At 38.8% G+C, this 24,987-nt stretch overlaps 1 protein-coding gene across 1 annotated transcript in view; it reads right to left on the bottom strand.

The window, feature by feature from the left end:
- LOC150090042 (muscle calcium channel subunit alpha-1-like) overlaps positions 1-24,987 on the bottom strand; it is a 1,145,904-nt gene that overhangs the window by 687,484 nt on the left and 433,433 nt on the right. The window contains exon 15 of the mRNA XM_090389719.1: positions 18,131-18,251. Within this exon, the coding sequence (XP_090245845.1) occupies positions 18,131-18,251 (121 nt within the window). The remainder of the gene's footprint in view (positions 1-18,130; positions 18,252-24,987) is intronic.

Here is a 24,987-nt window from a genome sequence, read left to right as displayed (position 1 = left end):
TGATAATCCTGCTCAGATAGCAAACAAACTGAATGAGTATTTTGCATCTACATTCACACGTGAGGAATTATTAAGGTTTGAAAATGGCAGAAGGTTATCAAATTGTAGCAGGATACTTAATGATTTTGTAATAACTGAAAGCAAAGTGGAAGAGAAATTGAAGTTAAACACAAGAAAAGCACCTGGGGTGGATGGGATCTATCCAGTTATATTAGAGGAGACGGCAAAGCAACTAAGCAAACCCTTAGCCATAATTATGAGAGCATCCTTGGATTCAGGGGAGGTTCCCGCAGACTGGAGATGCGCAAATGTATCCCCAATTCACCAAGGGGGATCGAAGGGTGACACGAGTAATTACAGACCAGTTAGTTTAACTTCTGTTCCGCGTAAAATAATGGAGTCACTGGTTAAAGATGCATTGCAGGATCATCTAGACAAGACTGCAGCAATAATTCAGAAACAGCATGGGTTTGTTAAGGGAAAGTCTTGTCTGACAAATCTGATAGGATATTATGATGTGGTTACAAAGGAACTGGATGCAAAAAATAATTTTGATATCATATATTTGGATTTCAGGAAAGCTTTCGACACTGTTGCGCATGGAAGACTATTGTACAAATTAGAGCAGAATGGTATTAAGGATAAGTTGCTACAATGGATAAAAGGATGGTTTAGTGGGAGAAGACAGACGGTAGTAATCAATGGGGGCTGCTCTTTGTGGACTAATGTTATTAGTGGAGTCCTACAGGGTTCGGTGTTAGGTCCACTATTGTTTTGTATATTTATGAATGATATTGATGAAGGTATATCAGGCTTAATTAGCATTAGCATTAGTGGAGGCATTTGATGCAAGAAAGCAAGCTTATGCAGCATCAGCCAAAAAATAAAAAATCCACTTCCACTTCACCCCTCTGTTCGTTCAAAATACCTGTCCAGCTGAGCCTTAAACTTATTTAGGCTATCAACCTCCACCACAAGGGATGGAAGTCTGTTCCACCAACCAACCACCTGCTGGCTAAAGGCAAATTTCCACACGTCTATCCTACATCTGTCTTTCCTCAATTTGAATTTATGCCCTCTCAGGTGATTTTTCTGAGCTAGAGGAAGAATCCCATCAGCATTGAGCATGCTTAAACCATTCAAGGCTTTATACACCTCTATCAGATCACCTCGCTGGTGCCTAGTCTCCAGACACTGTAATTTGCAAAACTTGAGCCTTTCTTCGTAAGAGCACCCCTTTGTTTCATTCACTAATCTTGTTGCCCTTCTCTGTACTCGTTCCAGCAGCTCTACATCCTTCTTGAAATGAGGCCTCCAGACCTGTATACAGTACTCTAGGTGTGGCCTGACCATTGCCTTATACAATGGAATAATCACCTCCTTATCCCTGCTGGAAAAATTCCTGTATATCATTGACAATACTCCATGAGCTACTCTTGCAGCCCATCTGCACTGCTCAGAAAACTTCATATCTGCCTGCACAACTACCCCCAAGTCCCTTTCATTCTCTACCACTGTCAGTGTAGTACCACAGAGTTGATACGTTGCTCTGGGGTTGCTGTTTCCCATGTGTAGTACTTTACATTTGGCAATGTTAAACTTCATTTGCCACCTCTCAGCCCATCTGCTCAACCTTTCCAGATCTTGTTGCAGCAGCATAGTGTCAGTAGTGTCCTTGACAACCCTGCCAACCTTTGTATCATCTGCAAACTTGGACATTAAGCTTGATATACCATCATCAATATCATTTATAAATACAGAAAACAATAATGGACCCAACACTGAGCCCTGAGGGACTCCACTAATAACATTAGTCCACAATGAGCAGTGTCCATTGATTACCACTCTCTGTCTTCTCCCCCTCAACCACCCCTTTATCCATAGCAGCAATTTGCCTCCAATGTCACACTGCTCCAATTTGTGTAGCAGTCTTCCATGTGCAACAGTATCAAAAGCCTTTCTAAGATCCAAGTATATAATATCAAAGTTATTCCCTGCATCCAGTTCTTTCGTGACTGCATCATAGTATCCAATCAAGTTGGTCAGGAAAGACTTCCCCTTAACAAAACCATGCTGTGTCTGAGCTATAACTGAAGTCTTGTCTAAATGATCCTGCAGTGCTTCTTTAACCAGTGCCTCCATTAATTTTCCTGGAACAGAAGTTAAGCTCACAGGTCTATAATTACTTGTGTCAGCCTTTGATCCTCCTTTGTGAATTGGGGTCACATTTGCACATTTCCAGTCTATGGGTACCTCCCCTGAGTCCAAGGAAGCTCTCATAATTATGGCTAAGGGTTTGCTTACTTCCTTTGCTGCCTCCTTTAATATAACTGGATAGATCCCATCTACCCCGGGTGCCTTTCTTGTGTTTATCTTCAACAGTTTCTCCTCCACTTTACTCCCAGTTATTTCAAGATTCTGTACCTTACTGCTAGAGTTGAATACACCTCTGGCATTCCCCTTGCTGAATAACTCCTCATGTGTGAATGTCGATGCAAAACATTCATTTAGTTTAACTACCTGAGCAGGATCATCAACAGTTAACCCATCAATATCAAGTGGACCAATCTGATTCATCCCCTTCCTTCTAGAGTTTACATAAGTAAAGAACTCTTTGCTGTTTTTCTTTGCATCCCTTAGCATTAGCATTAGCAGAGGCATATGATGCAAGAAAGCAAGCTTATTCAGCATCAGCCAAAAAAAAAAAAAAAAACCCTCTCCCATTTCACCCCTCCGTTCGTTCGAAATACCTGTCCAGTTGAGCTTTAAATTTGTTTAGGCTATCAACTTCAACAACCAGTGATGGAAGTCGGTTCCACCAACCAACCACCCGCTGGCCAAAGGCAAATTTCCGCACATCTATCCGACATCCGTCCTTCCTCAATTTGAATTTATGCCCTCTGAGGTGATTATTCTGAGAAAGATGAAGAATCCCATTGGCATTGAGCATGCTCAAACCATTCAAAGCCTTATACACCTCTATCAGATCACCTCGCCGGTGCCTAGTCTCCAGACTCTGTAATTTGCAAAACTTAAGCCTTTCTTCGTAAGAGCAACCCTTTGTTCCATTTACTAATCTTGTTGCCCTTCTCTGTACCCGTTCCAGCAGCTCTACATCCTTCTTGAAATGAGGCCTCCAGACCTGTATACAGTACTCAAGATGTGGCCTTACCATTGCCTTATACAAGGGAATAATCACCTCCTTATCCCTGCTAGAAAAATTCCTGTATATCATTGATAAGACACCATGAGCTACTCTTGCAGCTCGTCTGCACTGCTCAGAGAACTTCATATCTGCCTGCACAATTACCCCCAGGTCCTTTTCATTCTCTACCACTGTCAGTGTAGTACCGCAGAGTTGATACGTTGCTCTGGGGTTACTGTTTCCCATATGCAGCACTTTACATTTGTCGATGTTAAACCTCATTTGCCACCTCTCAGCCCATCTGTTCAACCTGTCCAGATCCTGTTGCAGCAGCATAGCGTCATTATTGTCCTTAACGACCCTGCCAACCTTTGTATCATCTGCAAACTTGGACATTAAACTTGATATCCCATCATCAATATCATTCATAAACACCGAAAACAACAACGGACCCAACACTGAACCTTGAGGAACTCCACTAATAACATTAGTCCACGTTGAGCAGTGTCCATTGATTACCACTCTCTGTCTTCTGCCACTCAACCATCCCCTTATCCATAGCAGCAATTTGCCTCCAATGCAACACTGCTCCAATTTGTGCAGCAGTCTTCCATGTGCAACAGTATCAAAAGCCTTTCTAAGATCCAAATATATAATATCAAAGTTATTCCCTGCATCCAGTTCTTTTGTGACTACATCATAGTATCCAATCAAATTGGTCAGGCAAGACCTGCCCTTAACAAAACCATGCTGCGTCTGAGCTATAACTGAATTCTTCTCTAGATGATCCTGCAGTGCTTCTTTAACCAGTGCCTCCATTAATTTACCTGGAACAGAAGTTAAACTAACAGGTCTATAATTACTTGTGTCAGCCTTTGAACCTCCTTTGTGAATTGGGGTCACATTTGCACATCTCCAGTCCATAGGTACCTCCCCTGAGTCCAAGGAAGCTCTCATAATTATGGCTAAGGGTTTGCTTACTTCCTTTGCCGCCTCCTTTAATATAACTGGATAGATCCCATCCACCCCAGGTGCCTTTTTTATGTTTATCCTCAACAATCTCTCCTCCACTTTCCTCTCAGTTATTACAAAATCATCCAGCTCACTGCCAATGTTTACTTTACCTACATCATTCTCCTTCCTGAATAACTCCTCATGCGTGAATGTAGATGCAAAATACTCGTTTAGATTGTTAGCCACCTGAGCAGGATCCTCAACTGTTGAACCATCAATATCCAGTGGACCAATCTGATTCATCCCTTTCCTTTTCGAGTTCAAGTATGTAAAGAACTCTTTTCTGTTTTTCTTTGCATCCTTTGCCAAGGATTTTTCGTAGTCTGCCTTTGCCTGCCTAATCTCCTTTGTGACTTGGTTACAGACCAACTTATATCTACCATAGGCTTCCATGCCACCCATTAATTTGTATGTATCCCATGCATTTTTCTTCTGTGCCACATGTCTCATTAGTTCATCTGACAACCATTTAGGCCTAAACCTTGAACAATATTTCTTAGTTGGTATGTAAAGCCTGGTAGCCTCCAAGATTAGTTCCTTGAATGCTTCCCATTTTGAGTTTGCTGTTGGTAACATCATCAGTTGGTCCCACTGTATAGAATTTAAATACTGTCTCAGACCATCATAGTCGCCTTTACGAAAAGAAAAACCCTTCCCTTTACCTCTGATGGTAGTTACCTCCTTGAGTAAATCCCACTTCAACACACTGTGATCACTGCCACCTAGTGGTTCATTTATCTGCAGGTTCTTAATGCATGAAGAATCACTACTGATCATCAGATCAAGAGTATTGCTCCCTCTTGTTGACTCACGAACATGCTGATGTAGAAAACAATCATCCAATAAATCCACAAAAGCCTTGCTAGTGTGCGAGTGACCAACCCACAAATTCCAGTCAATATCTGGGAAATTAAAGTCCCCCATTATAAGACTCTCTGATTTACTGGCCCACTCTATTTCCCTGTACAACATCTTATTATACTCATCAGAGTCATTAGGCCTATAGCACACTCCTACTCTCAATTTCGATTTCCCTATGCTTATGTCACACCAAACTGACTCGACACTGCCCTGTCCATCGATGTCGACTGGCTTCACTTCCTTGGACTTTATGTGTTTCTTAACTAATAGCATAACCCCTCCTCCCCTCCTGTCCTGTCTATCCTTTCTATACACATTGTATTCCCCAAATTCCAGTTCCGCATTACAGTTCCAGTTGTATTATATCTGTGTGACACCACGTCTCTGATATCCCAACAATATCTGCCTTTGATGTTTTGAGCAATACCTCAAATTCATCAAATTTATTTACCAAACTCCTAGCATTGGTGTACACGCAGGTATACATGCACCTGTTTCTATTCTTAGCTACCCTAACACAACCCATGTGTTTACTTGTACCGCAATGACTACCAGCAGTCTCTGAAATATCCTGCATCCTGTTTTTCAGACTTCTGCTCATTTCAATAGAAGCAGTGCAAGAATCACTTCCACCTCTGCCACTGGCTACTGTTAATCTATTAATCCTTGTATCCCCCCCCAACTAGCAGTTTTCCGACCCACCTAACACTGCCTCGACAGCATCAGCAAAAATTCTTGCACCCTTTCTATTTAAGTGTATCCCATCCCTGTAGAAACCCTTGCCAAGGATTTCTCGTAATCTGCCTTCGCCTGCCTAACCTCCTTTGTAACTTGGTTGCATATCAACTTGTATCTATCATAGGCTTCTGTGTTATGTGTTAATTTGTAAGTATCCCATGCATTTTTCTTCTCTGCCCTATGCCTCATTAGTTCATCTGACATCCATTTTGGCCTAAACCTTGAACAATATTTCTTAGTTGGTATGTAAAGCCTAGTAGCTTCCAAGATAGGTTCTTTGAATGCTTCCCATTTTGAGTTTGCTGTTGGTAACATCATCAGTTGGTCCCACTGTATAGAATTTAAATACTGTCTCAGTCCATCGTAGTCGCCTTTACGGAAGCAATAACCCTTCCCTTTACCCCTAATGGTAGTTACCTCTTTGAGTAAATCCCACTTCAGCACACTGTGATCACTGCCACCTAGTGGTTCATTTATCTGCTGATTCTTAATGCATGAAGAATCACTGCTGATAATCAAATCAAGAGTATTACTCCCTCTAGTTGCCTCCCGAACATGCTGATGTAGAAAACAATCATCCAATAAATCCACAAAAGCCCTGATAGTGTGTGAGTAACCAGCCCCCAAATTCCAGTCAATATCTGGGAAATTAAAATCTCCCATTATAAGACTCTGATTTACTGGCCCACTCTATTTCCCTGTACAGTTCCTTATTATACTCATCAGAGTCATCAGGCCTATAGCACACTCCTACTCTCAATTCTGTTCTCCCAATGCTTATGTCACACCAAACTGACTCAACACTGCACTGTCCGGCGATGTCGACTGGCTTCACTTCCTTGGTTTTTGTGTTTCTTAACTAACAGCATAACCCCTCCCCCCTTCCTATCCTGTCTATCCTTTCTGTAGACGTTGTACTCCCCAAATTGCAGTTCTGCATCCCTTATATCTGTGTGACACCACATCTCTGATATCCCAACAATATCTGCCTTTGATGTTTTGAGCAATACCTCAAATTCATCAAATTTATTTACTAAACTCCTAGCACTGGTGTACACGGAAGTATACCTGCACCTGTTTCTATTCTTAGCTACCCTAACACAACCCATGTGTTTACTTGTACCGCAATGGCTCGCAGCAGGCTCTGAAATACCATGCATCTTATTTTTCAGGCTTCTGCTCATTCTAATAGAAGCAGTGCAAGAATCTCTTTCACCTCTGCCAGTGGCTACTGTCAATCTATTGGTCTTTGTCTCCCCCCAAGCTAGCAGTTTTCCGACCCACCTAACACTGCCTCGATAGCATCAGCAAATATTCTTGCACTTTCTTTCTATTTCTATTTAAGTGCATCCCATCCCTATAGAAGCAATCTCTCCTGTTAACAAGTACAGTCCAGGCTGAAAAAAATTCTACCCCTTGAGCCTTGCACAATCTTTCCAGGGCCGAATTGATCGACAAGGCTCTCATCATATACTCCCTCCTATCGTGTCTGGGCAGAATTGCAGACACTTTCAAATTCAACCCTAATTCTCGGCTTTTGTTCAACAGTGACCTGTACTTGTTAAGTAATTCTGCCGGTCTCCTACTCTTAATATTATTAGTGCCAACGTGTACAACTATATCACCTTTTGTGCCCTTAAAAGATGATATTCGCTCTACGTCATCAACCTTTGCCCCTGGCAGACATACCCTGGTCCTGTTCCACCTATCTTTTTTACAAAGCATGTTCCCCGTTTCCCTGACAATAGAGTCACCAACAACTACTAGTTCCTTCGGGACCAGCGCATTCTGCCTTGGGGGTTGTCTCTGTGTCACGCGATGCCCAAGTGCAAGCTCTGGCGTTGATGTGGGCAGCTGAGAGCTTGATGGGCCCCTCAATTTAGTTTCTTCGAGGGCATTCACCCTGTCCTTCAAGCTCTCATATAGGCCCATTAATGTCGAAGTTTGCAGATGATACAAAGGTTGGCAGGGTTGTTAATGACAGTAATGGCAGTGTGCTACTCCAACAGGATCTAGATAATTTGGTCAGATGGGCTAAGAAGTGGCAACTGATGTTTAACCTTGACAAATGCAAAGTACTGCATATGGGTAGAAGTAATCCCAGAGAAATGTACCAACTGTGTGGTACTACACTTAAGGTGGTAGAAAATGAAAAAGACCTGGGAGTAATTGTGCAGTCAGATATGAAGTTTTCTGAGCAATGCAGACAGGTTGCCAGGGCAGGTCATGGGGTTTTGTCAATGATATATAGGAATTTTGCTAGTAGGGAGAAGGAGGTAATTGTTTCTGTGTAAAAGGCAATGGTCAGGCCACGCCTTGAGTATTGTGTACAGGTCTGGAGGCCTCATTTTAGCAAGGATGTAGATTTGCTTGAGCATGACAAGATTGAGAAGGGCAACAAGATTGGTGAGGGGAATGAAGGGATCCTCTTACCAAGAGAGGCTTAAGTTCTGCAAATTACAGTGGCTGGAGACTAGGCACCTGCGCGGTGATCTGATTGAGGTATATAAGGCCTTGAATGGGTTGAGCACGTTGAATTCTGATGGGATCCTTCCACTTGTTCAGATTACGAACCTAAGGGGGCATAAATTCAAATTAAGAAAAGACAGATGTAGAATATATGTGCGGAAATTTGCCTTTAGCCAGCGGGTGGTTAATTGCTGGAACAAACTTCCATCTGTCATGGAAGTTGACAGGTTAAATAAATTTAAGGAGGAACTGGACAGGCATTTGGAGGGAATGGTGTGATTTTTTTTTTTTTTTTTTTGGCTGATGCTGCATAAGCTCATACACTTGCTTTCTTGCATCACATGCCACTACTACTACTACGTGAGAGGAATATACCCAGATCCTTGACATAACATGGCTTCAACAATGCTCCATGCCTGCACACTACTCAGACTCCCTCCAGTCGCGATTTGGCAAAGTAGAAGTAGCAAGATTATACACTAGCTGGTCTGAAAGCCTCCTAAAGAGTTACCAATAGGTTCAGTCCGGTGTACTAACTAGCAGCTGGCATGCAACACAGTTTTAGAGCTGTACTCTGGAAATGTAAGGAAGATTGGAACTTGCCATTTTGTTCATCATAACCTCAAAAGTCATCAGTCATACTGCATGATGGAAGAGATGGGGAAGGGTTGACTGGAACTTAGCTCTGGAGACTAAACATGGATTCCACCACTTCAAGATTTGCAGACAAGCTAATATTAGCTTATCTGCAAGTGGATCACACAAAACCTCCTGTTGCTGATTCTATCTGAAGTTTTTGAAAGTTTGCCAATGAGGGTGATAACATTTTTGATTGATGACATTGTAATATTTACCTGGAATTATTGACTGTTTTGCTGCCTAATCCACTTCTCAATATTCTAGAATGAATACCACAATATACAGTTTGTCCTGTAACCACAGTAATTGAGATCTTATTCATTTTCAGAAGGGAATGGTCAGCCATATATTCCAAGTATTTCAATCTGCACTGAATTTGCAGCATTCTGAGTAAATAAATTGCATACTATGTGAGAGACTGAAGAAACTGGACCCTGAGTTTTGCTAGGTGCAGTCTTCCAATGATGACACCCAATGTTGCCACTTCGGAATCTAAACACTGACAGAATTGCTATTCAAATCCCACCTGTGAGTTAAGCACATTGTTGAATTTCAGCAAAGTTCAGTAATTTTGTAGAATCCTCTACTACATCATTGCACTTGTAGCACTGTGGGTTAAAAAATGGGAAGGGGTGGTGGTGTTTTTTTTTGTTGATGCTGTATAAGCTTGCTTCCTTGCATCATATGTATCTACTAATGCTAATACTGCCCAGATATATTATAGGACAATACATAATGAGAGTCAAGTCAATCAATTCAGCATGGAGAGATTGTGCAAGGCTCATGGGTAGAATTTTTCTCAGGTGGCCTGTGCTTGTTAAAAGGAGCAACTGTTTTTACAGGGATAGGATAGACTTGAATAGTGAGGGTGCAAGGACATTTTCTGATGCTACAAGACAGTATCAGGTGGGTCAGAAAACTACAAACTACTAGTTTGGAGGTGGGGATATATAGACTAATACACTGATGGCAGCTGCAAGCAGAGATGTGATTCTTGTGCTGCTTCAATTGGAACTTGCAGCAGCTTGGAAAACAAGATGTCAGTGACTACAAGTCCTACTAGGGTTTCTCATGGAACAAGAAAATATGTGGGCTGTGTTAGTGTTACTAAGATTAAAAAGAGGTGAATATATGCACTAATGTACCTTAATGTACAAACTAATCGAAGGGGCACAGAAAACAAATTTGATTACTTTGAAGTACTGGTTAAGTTATCAAATGAGGACAGAGTGGGACGTCAAAATCATGGTGCCACACAGACATAAGGGATGTGCCACAATGTCCTGCCTGTATACATTGTATAAGCAAGACAGGCAGGACATGAGGGGGAGAGGGTAATGCCCTTGGTTAAGAAGCACACAGCATCTAAAGCAGTGAACCCAGATGACATAAGTGGGCAGTGCAATACTGAGTCAGCTTGGTGTGACATAACCACAGGCAAAACAAAATGACAGCAGAGGCCAAATGACTGTTATGAGTACAATAAACAACTACACAGATGGGTAGAGAGTGGGCCAGTAGTTCAGAATATCTTAATTATAATAGAGAATTTCAAATTTACAGATAATGACTGGAACTTGTGGATGGTCACTCACACAACAGCAAGACTTATGTGGATTTATTGGAGGACTTTTTTTCACAGCAGCATGTAGTAGTAGTGGCATGTGATGCAAGAAAGCAGATGTATGAGCTTATGCAGCATCAGCCAAAAAAAAAAAAAAAAAAAAAAAAATCACACCATTCCCTCCAAATGCCTGTCCAGTTCCTCCTTAAATTTATTCAACCTATCAACTTCCACAACGACAGATGGAAGTTTGTTCCAGCAATTAACCACCTGCTGGCTAAAGGCAAATTTCCGCACATCTATTCTTCATCTGTCCTTTCGTAATTTGAATTTATGCCCCCTTAGGTTCGTAATCTGAACAAGTGGAAGGATCCCATCAGAATTCAACGTGCTGAACCCATTCAAGGCCTTATACACCTCAATCAGATCACCGCGCAGGTGCCTAGTCTCCAGCCACTGCAATTTGCAGAACTTAAGCCTCTCTTGATAAGCAGATCCCTTCATTCCCCTCACCAATCTTGTTGCTCTTCTCTGTACACGCTCAAGTAAATCTACATCCTTCCTAAAATGAGGCCTCCAGACCTGTACGCAGTACGCAAGGCGTGGCCTGACCATTGCCTTATACAGAGGGATAATCACCTCCTTTTCCCTGCTAGCAAAATTCCTATATATCATTGACAAAACCCAATGACCTGCCCTGGCAGCCTGTCTGCATTGCTCAGAACACTTCATATCTGCCCGCACAATTACTCCCAGGTCTTTTTCATTTTCTACCACCTTAAGAGAAGTAACAAGAGGAAGCAATGCTCTTGATCTGATTATCAGTTATTGTGACTCTTCATGCATTAATTAAACCTAGATAAATAAACCTCTAGGTAACACTAATCATTATAAATTGATATGGGATCTACTTAGAAATATAACTACTGAAGGCAAATAGAATTAATTAACTTCTAAAATGTAAATGGAAGGAATTTATATAGTATACTACACTGGTCTTAGATAGTTTTTAAATTCCTTTCAGTGGGACCAACCACAAATTTTAAATAGGGAGGCATTCAGTGGAGTAATCATAGAAGCTACTAAGCTTTTTATACCAACATGGAGATAATTTTCAAGGTTTAGTCCTAAATGTATGTCAGGTGAATTGATGAGATTAGTGGCAGAGAAAAAAAAAAATGCATGGGATAATTATAAATTAGTAGGGGTCATGGAAATCTACAGTAACAGAAACTAGTCTGCAATCTAGTCACTAAAGAGGTCAGGCAAACTAAGGCAGATTATTATTATTATTATTTTTTTTTTTTTTTTTTTTTAGTTAGTTGTTGGCACATTGGCTTCTGTGGCCATAATGCACCACCCAAGGTTTTTGCAGTACTGTGATCCAAGCCAGAGGCGGGATTTGAACCCGCGACCTTTGGGTTGCCAGGCAGGCAGGCACTTTACCCACCTGGCAAGACAGATTATGGGAATATCTTGGTAAAAGTGAAAAAGGAAAGGAGCAAAGAATTCTTTGCTTATTTTAAAACAAGAAAAGGGATATATACCATTGGCCTGGATAAATAACTAGACATTACTGGCATAACTACTGATGATCCTATTCAGGTTGCATCTATGTTCACACATGAAGACATTTTTAGGGATGTGCACACCAGAAGTTTACTAAGTTATAACTGCGAGCTAAATGGTTTTTATGATAACTGAGAAGAAAGTAGAAGAGTGACTTCTGATACTAAAAGTAAATAAGGTGATAGATCCCATCTGCCACAGGATCAGATGTAATCTATCCAGTTATATTAAAATAAACAGCAAAAGTGAGCAAACCTTTTGCCATAATTAAGATAGCATCCTTGGATTCAGGGAAATTTCCTCTAGATTGGAGGTGTGCAAATGTCGCACCTATTCACTAAGGAGATCAAGGGCAATGTGACCAAATAAGCTTGACTTCTGTTCCAGGGAAAATAATAGAGTCAGTGATTAATTAAATATTCCAGGATCATCTTCACAGCAACAGAATCATATGGAAATCACAGCATAAATTTGTTAAGTGGATGGACACTGTCTGACCATTCTGATTAGCTACCAAATGCAGTATCAAAGGAACTAGATTCAAAAAATTATTTTGACACCATATATTTAGATTTCAGTAATGCTTTTGATATTGTTCCACATAAAAGACTGCTGTATAAATGGAAGCAGAGTGGCATTAGGAAAAATACTACTGCTATCAACAAAGGGATGGTTGAGCAGAAGAAGACAGAGGGTGGTTATAAATGGGCACAGCTCTTCTTGGACTAAAGTTATTAGTGGAGTCCCTCAGGGTTCAGTGCTGGGTCCCCTTACTGTTTACAATATTTATTAAAGTTACTGATGAAGCATATCAAGCTTATTGTGTATGTTTGCAGATGATACAAAGATTGACAGGATGGTTAATGACAGGAAAGGAAGCATGAAAAGAAACATGGAAACCAGGTCATACCACACTCAAGGTAATGAAAAAAAAAAAGAGATCCAGGGGTAATTGTACAGTCCATGAAGTTCTTCAAGCAGTGCAGAAAGGCTGCTAGAACACCTCATGTTATTCTGTCAATGACAGTGCATACAGAAACTTTGCCAGCAGGGACACGGAAATTATTATCCCATTGTATAAGGCAATCTTAAGTACTGCATACAGGCCTGTAAGTATAATTTCAAAAAGATGTTGGTTTCTTGAACAGGTGCAGATCAAGAGAGAAAAGCATCGGTATTAGTCAAGAACACAAAGGGGTACTCTTACCATGAATAATGTCAGTTCACTAGGTTTGCAGCATTGAGCAAATCTAGTGATGAAGGTATTCTTATTCTTTCTCAGACAACACACACACAAGGGAATATAAACTTAAATTGAAAAAGGATGGTTGCAGGATAAGTGGATGAAAATCTGCTTTCAGCCAGAGAGTAATTGATTGCTAAAACAAACTAATGTGGTGTTATGGAAGTGGGTAGTTTGAATAAATTTAAGGACGAATTATATATATATAATTTACAGATGACATTGTGGTCATAAGCCACGATCCCAAAGAATTAGAGGAAAATCTTAATCAGTTATGCACAGTTAGTAAGGATTTTGGACTAAAGATGAATATGGCTAAAACAAAAGTAATGATGAACAAGTATGCCACAGAAAGGGAAATAATGATTGAAGGAGCAGTAATTGAAAAGGTGGAGTCATATACTTATCTGGGACAAGTTATTAGCTGTAAATGGCTGGAAGTCAAGAGAAGAATAAATTTTGGTTGGATAGCATTCAGGAAATATAGTGACATACTGAAGAGCAATATCCCAGTTTGTCTGAAACGTAAAATAATGAATCAATGTATACTCCCCACCATGACTTATGGAAGTGAAACTTGGGCACTCACCAAAAGAATGGAAGAGAAGCTGAGAACTACACAGTGAAGAATGGAACGAATTATATTGGGAATCAGACTGTTAGATAAGAAGAGAAGCACATGGATTAGGCAGCAAACTCAAGTAAAGGACATTCTTATCAAAACTAAAGAACTAAAATGGTCTTGGGCAGGACACATAGCTCGAAGACATGATGACAGATGGACTAAGAAAATAACAGAATGGTACCCAAGAGGAGCTAGAAGAAAACATGGAAGACAAAGGCGGCGATGGATAGATGAAATTCATGAGTTTTTGGGTAGTAAATGGATGGCCAGTGCTTAAAACAGAAGGAACTGGAAAGTTGCTGGAGAGGCCTTCATCCTGCAGTGGATTGAAAATAGCTGATGATGATGATGATGATATATATATATATATTCAGAGGGGAAGGATACCTGAGGTGGGTAGTGCTTTTTTTTTAATCAATTGCACATCTTAATATCATTTGCTAATATAGCTAATAGTAATACTAAATACAGTCTAATTTGCTGGCTCATTCTATTTTTTTCCTGTTATTTATTATACTCATCACAGTAATCTGGTTTATAACATATTTCCTAATACAGTTTGAGTTCCCTAATCCAAAATGCTTGGGGCTGGAAATGTTTTGGATTTCAGATTTTGGAATACACAGTGGAGTTGAAGTAAGGTGGAAATAAAATTTAGGTTTCATGCAAAAAATTCAATTTTTTTTTTTTTTTTTTTTTTTTTTTGGTAAATAAAAACCATTATGGTCTCTGCTTCGAAAAGAATATAAATGCAACAAACAAAAATTCAAAATTCATATTTCATGCAAAAAAAATTCCTTTTCATTTACCATCTTCAAAAGGAACATCACAAGCGGTTGAGGGAACAGGAACTGGGTCCTTCAGGGATGAGGAGACATTGTGCTGAATGGCCTTTTTAAATGTTCCTTCCAGAGTCATTTGCCTCATCAACAAAGGTTTTTGTTGTAGAAGTCTCTCTTTTATTTTATAAACTGATTATTATTTCTTGTTCTGTTATAAAAGTATGCTACTATTGTCCTTCAATGAGTTTATCACACTTTTTCACTATGTCATCTATAGGCATTTTTACTGCAGTGTTAATAATGTCATCTTCATCGTCACTTTTACTATGATCGCCTTGATTCAAAACCATTTTAGCTATTTCACCATCAGTCATTGAATGAATAACTAGAGCCTCATTACAATGTTAAAGACTTCTTCGATATCCACTTTTTCAAGCTTACTGACAGACTCCAAAGGTACTGTTTTTGCATATGTAAGGTGTTCAGGCATCATCTTTTTCTCAAAATGATTAGCTTCTTCGGCGTCTCCCTAGCCAGGTGGGAAGGAGCAGTAGAGCGTAGCACACACACTTCTTGATTAGACCGGGGTTTGAGCCCGTCACCACCAAATACGGAGGATGTGGAAAGGTCAGGGAATGACCACCGCATATCCCCGGAGCAATATGGCCTTAGTTGCTAATGCTCCTAAAAACCAAATAACAAGCAAACAAATAACAATTAGCTTCTTCAACACCATCACCACTTTCTATTCTATAGATAAAATTAAATGATTCCTCTTCTTATCACTGTTACCTGGGCATCAGGTTTTTTTGACATTTTAAACAATATCTTTGCACCACAGAGCAGAGAATAAACTAAATGAATGGTGAGTGACAGACATAGACAGGTGCCTACATAGCCAGGTGGGCAGGAGCAGCAGTGTGTAGCACACGCTTCTTGATTAGACCGGGGTTCGAGCCCGTGCCCACCAAATACGGAGGATGCGGAAAGGTCAGAGAATGACCACTGCATATCCCCGGAGCAATGTGGCCTTAGTTGCTAATGCTCCTAAAAATCAAAATAACAAACAAACAATAACAAACAGACATAGACACCTTGCATTGATGATAATTAGTGTTGACATCAACACACTGCATCACAGCTCTTTCCCACCAGGGATTCCAGTTTCCAGAATTTGAGTATTTTTCAAAAAGTTTAAGTTTTTGGAGCTTTATGGAATTTCGGATTAGGGATACTCAACCTGCACCTAATTTCCAATGTAAAATACAACCTATAAATGAATGGATATATACTAAATGATATATAATTCGAAATAAAAGAATAGGAAAAACATAAATAGGATGAATAATGACAGGTGTACAAAAATAGTAAAGAATTGGCAAATTCTTTACTATTTTTTTAAGTTTTTATTACTATTTTTTACTATTATTTTAGTAATTGGCAAAGAAGTAAAGGAAGGCCAAGAAAAAGATGGGCAGGTGATCTATCCTAACCCAACAAGTAGCATACTTAATGAGAAAAGAAGAAAAATACCTGTATCACACTAGACTTTTTGTTAGTTGTTGAAGCATCGGCTTCTGTGGCCATATTGCACACACTAGACTGATTTAATATTATATCAAAACTTGTGTCTATTGGGTGTACTGTTTTAAAGTTTGTTTCTTAATCAAAAGTCTTATTTTCCTACCCCTTGTAACTGTCTGTACACATTGTGCTCGCCATATTCAGGTTCTGCATCCCTATTTCTTATATTCCAATTATGTCAGCATTTAATGACTTCAAATTTATTTAACCTGGGAATGGTCCATGCTGGACATGTCAAATGACTCTTGAGAAAAGTTTTTTTTGTTGTTGTTGTTGTTGTTGTAGATTAATAACCAAAACTTTCTAAATATAGAACTAGTTTTACTCACAGTTTATTTCGAAGCAATATTTTACATTTTTCAGGGAGTAATTGTGTGAAAGAATCAGACAGGTGCTGCACACACTAGTTTTTCTCAACTTTTAGTTTTCTCATATGCACATCATCTGAACGGTGACATGCCTATTTTTTTGTTTGATATGAACGATGTGATAAGTTCACATCATTCACATAGCAGAAAGTTCATATAAGTTCATATAGCAGAAAGCTGCTTTAGGTTAACATTTGTTTTTTTTTTATTTTCGCATGTACTGAAAATGGCAAAATGAGAACAATGGTTGAGCACTGAATTTTCTTGAAACTTGGAAAGTCAGCCATGGAAACATGCAAAATGCTTATTATAGTTTACAGAGATGAAGCTATTATAAAAAATAAAAATAAAAAGTTTAATTAATTTAAAAGTTTTCACTAGGGAAGTGATCAAAACATCAATGAAGTTTGAATTTTCATTTGAACAGAACAATTACTGATCATTCAAGAAGCTACTGAGAAGAATTATCTTTCATTTGGTTCAGTTCAAACCATTCAGAATGAGGATTTAGTCACAAGGCAAGTGAGCACCAAATTTGTTCCAAGCATTTTCGCTCAAGATCAAAGAAAACATAGAGTCCTCATTTCATCTGAGCTGTTTGAGCAAGCTGTGTCAGTTCCTGCATTTTTAACAAAAAATTATAACATGTAATTATAATGGTGTTATTAAAATTCATTCTACGAGGTGTTACTTTTAATGGAGACTACTATCAAGAGGTTATAAAATAGTCAAGAGATGTAATCCACTGTAAATGATCTGAAAAATAGTGAAATGGTTGGCTCCTTGATCATAACAATGCACAGTGTCATATATCACTTGCCATCTGGAAATGTTGACCAACAAAAACATTCTCATCATGCTGCACCCACCTTATTTGTCTAAGTTCTTCCCATAGCCATTTTGTGGTGCCTGCAAAACCTCTCTCGAGCTTCTAGATTCCATTAAAAAGTTAGGTTAATTAATGACTCATCTCTAACAGTTTCTCCACTCTGTTTCATAGATGCTCTGTTTCTGCTGCATGCCTTTTCTATAGAAACTTCCATGGGCACTGTTCTTCTGAATTGTCTTCTATAATTTCTGCTCTCTCTTCAAAGCCAATCCAAACATGTACTATCTGAACTAAGTACCATAGGTTCTAAAATCTCTTTTGCTTAGGGTTCTCATTAAAAAAGTTGGCACCATGCAACTTTTTGCTATTCCTAAAATTAAAACAGGACAGGAAAGGAAGATGATATGAATTGACTCAAGAGATTCAATCAAAACCAAACAGACTGTCCAAAAGCATTCTGTTCACAAAAGAAGACTTCAATAAATGGTTTCTCAGTGACAGGCACAATGGAACAAGCATGTGATGGTAGATCAAATAATATTAATAATACGAATGTTTATCACTAATTTTTTTCAACATTCATCACACCTTATATATGTATTAATATTACTATTATATTATTCGAATCCTTGAATAATATTAATAGTAAAAATTATGCAGAAAACTTTTATAAACATGTAGATTACCAAAAAAAGGATACAATTGCCACATATAAATAGAATAATGAAATAAACACATGCTATAACTCCAATAGAGCCAACTCCACCATAGGCATTGATACCATCATACATCACTTCATTCCAGTCTTCACCTGTTAAAATCTTCAAATACAAAAATTCTCTTTACCCACATAAGAGGAGAATTAATTCAGACTAGGCATATTGTCTATAATCAAACTGAATTGAGTATAAATAATTTTTTTAATAAAAGAAAAAATATTCAAATTATTTGTGGTAATGCTGAAAAAATTAAGAAAAAAATATTCAAATTAACTAAATATCAAATTTAGCAATCAAATTTTTCTATATACTTATCACCATTAAATATTCTGTAGATATGGATTAATTATAGTGTTGTTGTTACACACTAGCACCACAAAAGCAGTACTAAAATTACACCACTGCTAAAAGAAAAAGTTACCACTGCATCAGACTGAATCACTACATTAATTTTAAATAACCTAAAATTATTTCTGTGGACCATCAACAAACACTAGAGATTCAAAGAAGCACTAATTATTTCAAGTTTGCCTAATAATTTTATTGGAAACCAAAGTTTGAACTTTGAATAAAACCTCTGGTAACACCTTCAAAACCATCCAGCACCAAACACAGCAGCATTACCACAGCCAGTCAACTTCTACTCCTAATGGCAGCTAATAAAATACTTATCAGCATTCCATCTATTCAAGTACACCTTTCCAACACTAAATATTTCTCACATAAGCAATAAAAAGTGCCAAATGACAATCAAGCACTTCTTGATATTTTATTAATTCCCATCCAAGGTTAGCAACTCGTAGGTGACTCAGTTTTCCAGCTAATGAATTTACTCTTGGTTAAAGATCAAAACATTGAAAACAATCTTTCTTTCCAGTTCATGTTTTTTCACATAAAATTAGTTTCATATGCTTAATCCCAGCTGTTTCAAATTCAAAACAAGCAGCATTCTTCTTCTTTTGCATTCTGTTCACTTCCCTGGAAGTGAGCAGAATGCAGAAGGATCATGTTTCTGCCATTACTTATGAATAACAGTTGCAGAAAAGTGCCCATTTAGGTGAGAGACAGCATCATTCCAAATATACACTTACCAGTAATCTGGTTTTCACACCAAAGTAAAATCTGCTTTGTTAGCATTAGCATTAGTAGAGGCATTTGATGCAAGAAAGCAAGCTTATGCAGCATCAGCCAAAAAAAAAAAAAAAAAAAAAAAAAAACCCACTTCCACTTCACCCCTCTGTTCGTTCAAAATACCTGTCCAGCTGAGCCTTAAACTTATTTAGGCTATCAACCTCCACCACAAGGGATGGCAGTCTGTTCCACCAACCAACCACCCGCTGGCTAAAGGCAAATTTCCGCACGTCTATCCTACATCTGTCTTTCCTCAATTTGAATTTATGCCCTCTCAGGTGATTTTTCTGAGCTAGAGGAAGAATCCCATCAGCATTGAGCATGCTTAAACCATTCAAGGCTTTATACACCTCTATCAGATCACCTCGCTGGTGCCTAGTCTCCAGACACTGTAATTTGCAAAACTTAAGCCTTTCTTCGTAAGAGCACCCCTTTGTTCCATTCACTAATCTTGTTGCCCTTCTCTGTACTCGTTCCAGCAGCTCTACATCCTTCTTGAAATGAGGCCTCCAGACCTGTATACAGTACTCTAGGTGTGGCCTGACCATTGCCTTATACAATGGAATAATCACCTCCTTATCCCTGCTGGAAAAATTCCTGTATATCATTGACAATACTCCATGAGCTACTCTTGCAGCCCGTCTGCACTGCTCAGAGAACTTCATATCTGCCTGCACAATCACCCCCAAGTCCCTTGTTGCTGTATTACATTTTAGTCAGTGTTCATGTTTGTTCCTTTTTACTTAGTCTTTTGTGCCATGTAAACAGCATATAAAGATACTTGCTGATGTCAGACTTGAATTTCTGTAGATTCTAATTTTTGGAATATGTGATAGAAGATTTTCCAGAGATCAGAAGGGCTAAATAAGGAAAAGTTAGTTATATGATTTCAAAGTTAGACAGTGAATGGATGTTTAAAGGTGAGGCACATGTCCAGACTGGTTTGTAAAAAATCTGTGGAATTACAGATGCCAGTTCAGAAGAACAGTACCCATGGAAATATCTATAGAAAAGGCATGCATCAGAAACTAAATGTCTATGAGATGGAGGAGTAGAGAGACTTTGTAAGTGATGGGTCATTAATTAACCTGACTGCCCTCTAGCATGGAGTCCAGAAGCAATGAGAAAGGTTTTGGGAGCATCAGCCCAGATGTGGGAACAATATTCCATTGTGGGGCAAGTTACAGATATTTACAGAGTGAGTAATTGTTCAGAAAAAAAAAAAAAAGTAAAACCAAGGGTGAAAAACAAAACACAGGTTATTATTTTTTTTATGATCAAGAAGAAGTAATATTTCTTATGTGTTTATGCCAAGATAGATTAAAAGTTAGCATGATATCCAAGATCACCACCAAATACGGAGGATGCGGAAAGGTCAGAGAACGACCACCGCATATCCCGGAGCAATATGGCCTTAGTTGCTAATGCTCCTAAAAAAAAACCAAACAAAACAACAGCGATATCCAAGATGTGTGATCTTATCTAGGAATCTGAGTGTCACTAAAGATGAGCACAGGAGTAATAGCCTCTTTCTTGCAAGAAATAAGACACAACTGAATTTTAGAAGGATCAACATTAACAACATTTCATTCATCAAACTGGAGAATTACCTGGAGATTAGCATTTATGGGCAGTGGATATTCAAGAAGAGAATTTTATGCTGTTTGTGCAGGGTAAGAAATATCAAACTGGAAGATGGAATATAGTGTGTTATCATCAGTAAAATCGTGAATGGGATTTCCAGTCAGTGGAAAAAGAACATCAATGTATGAAAGAAAAAGAGTGAAGTAAGGAACTGAACCTTGGGGCCACCAGCATTAGTTAAGAAGTTACAAGGCAGACAGCCATCTACCATCATCTGCAGTGAGTGACTGGAGAGAAAACTGGCTACCCAATTCCAAAACACAGATCCATAAGTCATCTAAACATGCTCCAATCTTGCAGGTGCTTGTTTAGAAGACTTTTGTGCTAAACATGATCAAAAGCCTCGAAAATGTCAAGAGAAACTGCTTGAGTATCACACTTTTTCATCAAATGGTTCAAATGTGAGTGGCATCAGCCAATATCTCACCAAGTGATTGATGCTGACAGAATCCATTTTGGCAATTATTGATTTCGGAATAGCGTAAATTTGGCAGTTTATAGGTTTTCCATTACTCTGGAAAGAGTAGATGTTAAAGGACAATTAGAAGAGAAGGGTTTATCACCCTTTTTAGAAATTCTAGATGTGAGTGAATTTCCATGAAAAGTGAAAAAAAAAAATATCAGCAGAATAAGAAAGTATAAAAAGGCAATGCAGAGAAGGAGCATGCTCAAGATAAACAGGTTTTAAAACCAAGTGTAGATTAGTACTATAGGCGGTAGATGACTTTCATCAACCGGTGAAATACCACCACTTTGCTTATTGGAGGCTTGTGAAGTGGTGAAACCCATGTTTAGTCTCTAGAGCAAAGTTTCCGGCATCCCCCTCCCCCCATACTTCTCCTTAACTCAAGCATGGTACTAAATACTATAGGTTCTAATACCTCTCATGTTTGGGGAGCAATTTTTTTAAAAAAAAAAAATTGCTCCCCAAAAATTTTTTTTTTTTTTTTTTTTTTTTTTTTTTTTTAAAGAGTTGACTGGGGATTTTTTTGGTGCATCAGCATCTATGGTCATAGTGTGCCATACATATGGTAAGTATGGATATTATTTCTTGCAGGTAGGGATAATTTCATAACTAGGACTACAAAATTATTATAATTTTTTATTAGCTAAAGGAGGTGATATATATTATATCATTTTGAGAAAAGTAACGATGTTTGAAACATTTATTTTATTACCCAAGGATAAAGCAAGTGTAAGAGGGTCTTTCGTTATGTCAGTAGTGAGAAGGTTCTGGCATTCTCTTGCATATTGTGTGCATTCGACAAAGATATGTTTCACGGAAAGTGTAGTAGTGTTACAGTGATGACACTGATGGGATTCTCCCTTCTTAAGAGATAACCATGAGTAATGTTAGTGTGACCTATTCTCAAGCAAGGTAATATTACCTCCTGCTGTCGAATTGAACTGAAGCTAGAAGGCCATCGCTCAAGCTTCAGTTTAATACTTTGAAGCTTATTGCTAAGCTGTTGCTGCCATGATAACTGCCACTGGCACGAGCACTTTTCCTGGATTATTGGTCTATAGTCTTCACGAGGGACTTTCCACATGCTGTCGGGTGGTAGATTAGCCGATTTCGCAACATTGTCCACTAGTTTATTTCCAGGAACTGCCATATGTCCTGGGATCCAGCAGAAGCGTATGTTTCTCCCAAGTTCTGATAATGTATGCAAAGAGGTGATTATTTATTTTACAAGTGGGTGAGTGACGTTCATGGTGTTTTTCAGTGCTTGAAGCACACTTAAAGAATCTGAAAAAATCATGCTGTTTTTAATATCAGACGACTCAATGTAATTCAGTGCAACCTGAATTGCTATTAGTTCGGCTGAGAATATACTGAACTCACATAACAACTGATATGTGAGTTCAGCTGATAACAACTGATGTGTGATGTTTGGGAAAATTGCGGTGATTCCAATATGGGCATCATTCTTTGATCCATCAGTTTGTACTATGACGAAGTTGGGAAACCAATCCACTGCTGCATTGGTATAGTTGCAAGAAATTTTTCCTATGTAAAGTAGATTTATTCCATTCATGAATGTGTAAGTTGCATGAAGGTGGAGTAATGTTCCAAGGAGTAAAAAAGAATGGGAAGGTGCGTGCCACACTGTCTAAGGTTAATTTTAGTTCTAAGAGGCGTTTTATTCTCATACTCAAAGGACGACTTGCAGTAGGGTGGTTTTGGTATAACCTGCTATGCTATGATGTGAAAAATATCTGCCAGTTTGGGTGTCCTGGTATAGATCTAATTTTATATGCATAGCATAGTATCAGCTGTTACTTTCTGATGGAGAGAGAGGGGGGTTCATATGCTTCGGCATGTAAACTATGTATTGGAGACGTGCGATATGCTCCTAAGGAAATGCATATTGCACTGTGATGGATAGGGTCAAACCAGCGAAGGGCACTGGGTCTTGCTGAGCTATAACCGGTGGTCCGTAGTCTAGCTTCGATCTGATTAAGGCTCTATACAATCGTAACAAGGTAAGACGATCGGCTCCTCACTTAGTTGCTGAAAGAACCCGGATGATATTAGGTTTTTCTGACAGGATATCCTTAGTTTTTTAATATGTTCTAAAAAGGTAAGTTTATGATCTAATGTAATTCCTAAGAACCGTATGGTAGGATGACCTGCTATTGGTTGTCCGTTCAGTAGTTCAGTTGTGGGTGGAATTTACGTTGCCGGCAAAAATGGATGCACAACGTTTTTTGGGGACAAAGCTGGTTGCCATTAGTTTGTGTCTATGAACTGATTTTATTTATTTCCCCTTATAACTGTCTCCCAACAGTATTTATTTTCTTCGCATGACACGAAATGCTAAGATCATCTACAAATAGTGCGGTATCAACAATCATCGGAAGTTGTTCAGCAATGGTGTGTATTGCAATTATAAAAAGTGTAGCACTTAGAACTGAGCCTTGGGGTACCCCTTCTTGTAAGTATACATGAGATAACAAATGTGATTTATTAGTTTTAAATCGGACCTGAAATGTATGTTTGTACAAGAAGTTCTATAACAAGTGGGGTTATAGAGTTCAGAAAGAGAATGCTATAACCTGGGTCTCTTCCTGGTTTAAGGAAGGCAAGGACTTAGCATGATGCCATTGTTTAGGGAATGTATCTTCTAGGTAAAGCCTATTAAACAGATCAAAGAGTGACTACAATGATTCAGCACTTAGTTCCTGTATTATTGAATAGTGGATATTGTCAGGTCCTACTGCGCTGCATCTAGATGTTGACAGAGCTCTATGCAGTTGGTGGATAGTGAATGGTAGGTTATATTGTTCTTTCCCTGTTGATGAGAAGTTTAACTTTTGTTTTTTTTGTATTTGTTTTAAATCTCCTGAAAGTTAGTATATAACTTTCCATTGATGATGCTTTGGCAAAAGTTTCCCCTAAGATATTTGCAATTTGAACAGGGTCAGAAATGTTCTGTCCCCTCTATTCCATGATAAGTACAGGAGTCGTCTGGTATTTGCCACTTATTTTTCTGATTATTTTCCAAATTTTATGTGTAGGGGTTTCTTGATTGATGGTTGAAGTAAAGCGGATCCAAGCTGCCGGTGTAGTACTGCATCTAACATACCTTGCTCTTGCTCTGGAATGCTCATAGTCAGTGGTGAGCTCTGAATATTTTAACAATGGGCTCGCAGTTTTTCCAACTTTCTACCGAGTAAATTTGATCAGTCACGGAAGTGACGTCATCCGCGGCTTCCACTAGAGGTGCTTCCCACGCTCGCACTACTAGTACTGTGATTATAGCGCATGATGCATTTTTCGTGACCAGTATGATATCTCCTGTCAGGGGCAAATTTGTGGGGGGGGGGGCAGATGCAGCTTATTACCCCTTTAACCATGCATATAAGTGAATGTGTAAAATGTTCCTAGATCTATCTAAAAAAAAAAAAAACTTGTCGTCATGCCTCGCCTTATGATGATAACTGGATACGATGGGGTGTCTGGAGTTCGTTTTAGAATTTTTGAATAGTATGACATCACAATCATGCTTCCTGAAGTTACTACTGCAGTAAGTATGATTTCAACAATACAAATATTTGT

Source organism: Mastigoproctus giganteus, chromosome 2 (genome assembly GCF_048544385.1).
Source record: "Mastigoproctus giganteus isolate SK-2022 chromosome 2, ASM4854438v1, whole genome shotgun sequence".
Lineage (NCBI taxonomy): Eukaryota > Metazoa > Arthropoda > Arachnida > Uropygi > Thelyphonidae > Mastigoproctus > Mastigoproctus giganteus.
Note: the sequence above shows the minus strand (reverse complement) of the source record. Positions and strands in the feature narration are given on the sequence as shown.